The following is a 3,809-nucleotide window of genomic DNA, read 5'->3' on the forward strand; positions in this document are numbered from 1 at the left end:
AATGGGCACAAGTTGATGGAGAGGAGGTATAGATTGGACATCCGCAAGAACTACTTCACAGTTAGGGCGGCTAGGAGCTGGAACCAACTTCCAAGGGAAGTGGTGCTGGCCCCTACCCTGGGGTTCTTTAAGAAGAGGCTGGATGCCTACCTGGCTGGACTCATTTGAGTCCCGTTTTTGTTTTGGGGTTTTGCTGTTCTCCCGCCCTGGTGGGGGGTCGGGCTAGAAGATCTACTAGGTCCCTTCCGACCCTAAATCTATGAAACTATGAAACTATGAAACTGCTATGCCAATGTGCAAGGAAAAATGCACATGGATTTGATATATCCCTTAAACAAATTGGTATTATTACATAGCACCAGGCTACTGTGCAACTAAATGGGCTAATCTCACCATACGCATTTTAATCTTTATAAAGTAAAAAACAAAACAGAACAAATTTCCAAACACTCCTGCTTTTATATATTATATCCTAAATGAATAAGAGAAAGCCTCAAACAAAGTCATGGGATTTGGGGGGGAGATTTATATTTGGTGCCAAATTATTCAACTTTTTAATGTATATTTGTATCCACACACGCACACATGCACACAGTATACATAAATAGGTGCATGAGTGAGTTATATATTGCATGCACTTGTGTATATATGCATGCACTTGCACACCCACACATTCTAAATACATTGTATCTTTCTGTGCTCTTGCAGTGGTTATCATGCTGTGCTGAAGCAAAAGAAAAGAACCAGCCCAATACCAACCCATTTAATCTCTCTAAGCAGTATCCCTTGTTTTTATTAACAACAAAATACTTGTGACTTCTTTGGAGTGATGATTTTCAAACTGCTTGTCAAAATGGTCAGTTGTTATCATATCCCAAGTGATTTGCCTTCCTTGCTATTTTATTCCCACCTTTGGTTTTCAAAAGAATGACGACAGCCATAGACTATTTTTGTATTCTTTGTCCTTTGACAAAGTGGCTTCATGCAAACTGAATGATCTTGATTTTAAAAAGAGGCAAGATATGCTCAATGTACCTGATAAGACTTGAGATAAAAACTACTGAAGTATTCATTCCTGTGCTTCTACTAGAACTAACAGATAGTTTTGTTGGGTTTTTTTAAGACAGGATAATTTCTTTTGTTGTATAAAATGGCAAGTTAATATACAGTAATCTTGACCATGGAAAATACATTAGAAACTGTGCATAAAACGGAAAATATTACCCTCCCACACTACACCTACTGGATAAAGTCTTACAAGGAAAAAGACATTTTTATATTTTGATCTATCTAAATTTGAAATGAACAACATGGAAAAGCAGATTTCTTGAAGAAAAAAAATCAGATTTCTTCACTGTAAATGCAGACTGGACACATGAATCAGAACACTCTTTTGCACAGCCTTTCCTTCAGATGCAATGAGACAACTGTCCAAATACTGTGTGTGAATGTGACAGCCTACGTATTAAAAATGTTAAGGCTACCATTTTAAAGCAATATGCCTACAGATAATTTAAAAAACCAAGCCTACAAACACCAGTCCATATTTTAAATACTGAGAGTCACGTTTTAAAACACTTGACTTAAAAAAGAAAGAGGAGTCTACAAAATGAATTCAAGTACTTTTGGAATAGGTCACTTGTGAACTGAAGTACCTTTGTTCACACCACAGCAGTACTGAAAACAGAACAGAATATTCTGTCTTCGCCTCAGATCACATTTAAATGCAAGTGCTCACAGTTCTAATCTGCTGAAATATAGAGATCCTCAGATGATACAAAGATTAAAAATTTTCTCTTGCCCTCACAAAGAAGGACCAAGTTGAAGCATGGAGCTAAGATTAACTCTGATTTGCTCATAAAAGGGAAGGCTGAACCTTAGTAAAATGATCCTCGAGAAATATTTTGAAGCAAATAACACAAATATTTAAAAATGAAACCTTTGCTTTGTTTAATGGCAGTGTTTTTGGCAAGTGATCCATTGAAAGTGACAAATGTGGCACTCTTTCCCAAATACTGGCTGTCCTGAAACTAACAATAAAGAAGCCTATGTCCTTTTGATCTCAGTTATGAATTGATGTAATCTTTCTAGCAAGCTTCAATCCACCACAAAGAACAAGTGAATAGATACTGCATCCCAGATGAAACGTTCATTGCTTCTTTAACCTTTGTTCTGCACTAATACCTTGACTTTGTCCTTCATAAAGAGAAATATTCCTTTTCTTTTTTCACATATTCTTTTGAATACTCTTGTTGATAAAATAAATGTCATGTAATCTTGCTACAAGAGACCTAAAATCTAGTCATATCTCTGTTTTGCTGCAAGTCTCCTATACTCTCATAGTCACTCTCTCCTGAGAGAGCAGTTTGGCTGGTGGTAGGCACTGATAAGGTCCTATCTTCCTCCTGGCTGACTGAGTGGATAGCTTCATAGTCAGGCTCTGGCTCCCCATTTGGTTGGTCCGCTGAGTGAGGCACAGTGGTAATATTTAGGGTATTTTCAAAGTCTTTTACACTAGCATAGAGTCCACTGGAGATAGATGGTGACCTTGGAGGTACAACTTCTTGAATACTGGTGTAAGTGGAATCCAGTACCCTCATGGACTGTCCTGGCTTGTTCACAGAAGAGTACATCGCTGAAATCTATGGAACAAAGACAAAAATTGAAGGTCTAAGCATCACATAGAACTGCTCTTTCGCTGTCCTCTTTCTGTTTTTAAAACAGTCTTTGAAAAAGTATGTTTCTATGGCATACATTTACAATCCTTTTTTAAAAGAAAAATACATTTTATAAATTTAGAAAGGACTTGGTGTCCTTTGGTGTCCCCACTTCTATTTTAGATATTTTAGGGCTTCTTTAAGTAATCCCAAGTAGCATAGGTACTTTATTATTTGTAGGGGTTTTTTCTTGTTAGAAATGTATGTTAAGAAATTGGCGGTTTCAGATTTTCAAATTGTCACAGTGTTTTCTTGATTCATAAATTTGCTACAAATACACAGTCTGGCCTCTTGGGAGCTCATGTACTGTAGGAGCTGCCAAGGATGAGTGTGCTATGTGCTATGCATTATATGAAGTGCCAGCAACATAATCTTCTACTTCAAAACAGCTCTTATGAAGAAACTGAAATACAAATACTATTTTTATTAAGCATAAAGAAGAAATTGTAGGTTCTGTATTTTCTTACTGAATACGTTTTAGGCTTGTTTGGTTTTTTTATGAGTATGCATTTAAATTTGAATTTGTTTTACTTTTCCCTCTAGGTTTTTTGAAGCCACCTGTAGGTAAATTTAAGGAATCTGAGGTGGAAACACTGTTATAAATAAATTAGGCATATAGTAAAAAGTACCTGCTGAAAGTGGCTCTAAATCTTGGGGTTACTTCAAGATTTTCAAAACTTTTGCTTATATCAAGAAAATCAGTTTCACCTTGTGGAATGCCATGGGAAAGACTTAATTTGTTCTGTGTTCTTAGCTTTATAATATAGTGATACCTTTCCCATTCAGGCATACAGGCTTATACCATAATAGCATTGTTTTAAGTACTATAAGGGATGTAAAAAGAAACTTAAAAATGGGGGAGTAAATTCACCGACATGAAATCATATGAAATAAAACTAGACCTAGTATAAGGCCTGGTTCACAGAACCTATTCATTTTGCTTCAGTGGGGTTTAATCCTATTCATTTTGCTTCAGTGGGGTTTAATCAGTTGGAGAAGCGCTGAGGTCCCGGAGGGGAGGCGAGCCAGGTGTCCAAGGAGAGTGATCGTTCCTCAAGGAGACGATCCTCCAAACCCAAAGGAAGGTAATCC

The 3,809-nt window shown here is 36.9% G+C and overlaps 1 protein-coding gene across 4 annotated transcripts in view; it reads right to left on the reverse strand.

Moving 5' to 3' along the window:
• Positions 1 to 503: 503 nt before the first annotated feature.
• PAG1 (phosphoprotein membrane anchor with glycosphingolipid microdomains 1) overlaps positions 504 to 3,809 on the reverse strand; it is a 200,508-nt gene continuing 197,202 nt past the window's right edge. For all 4 annotated transcript variants that reach the window (XM_019527839.1, XM_019527841.1, XM_019527838.1 and 1 more), the window contains one exon: positions 504 to 2,642. In XM_019527839.1, coding sequence (XP_019383384.1) covers positions 2,292 to 2,642 — 351 coding nt within the window. In that variant the 3' untranslated portion in view covers positions 504 to 2,291. The remainder of the gene's footprint in view (positions 2,643 to 3,809) is intronic.

Source organism: Gavialis gangeticus, unplaced genomic scaffold, assembly GCF_001723915.1.
Source record: "Gavialis gangeticus isolate Ggan-Ray unplaced genomic scaffold, GavGan_comp1, whole genome shotgun sequence".
Classification (NCBI taxonomy): domain Eukaryota; kingdom Metazoa; phylum Chordata; order Crocodylia; family Gavialidae; genus Gavialis; species Gavialis gangeticus.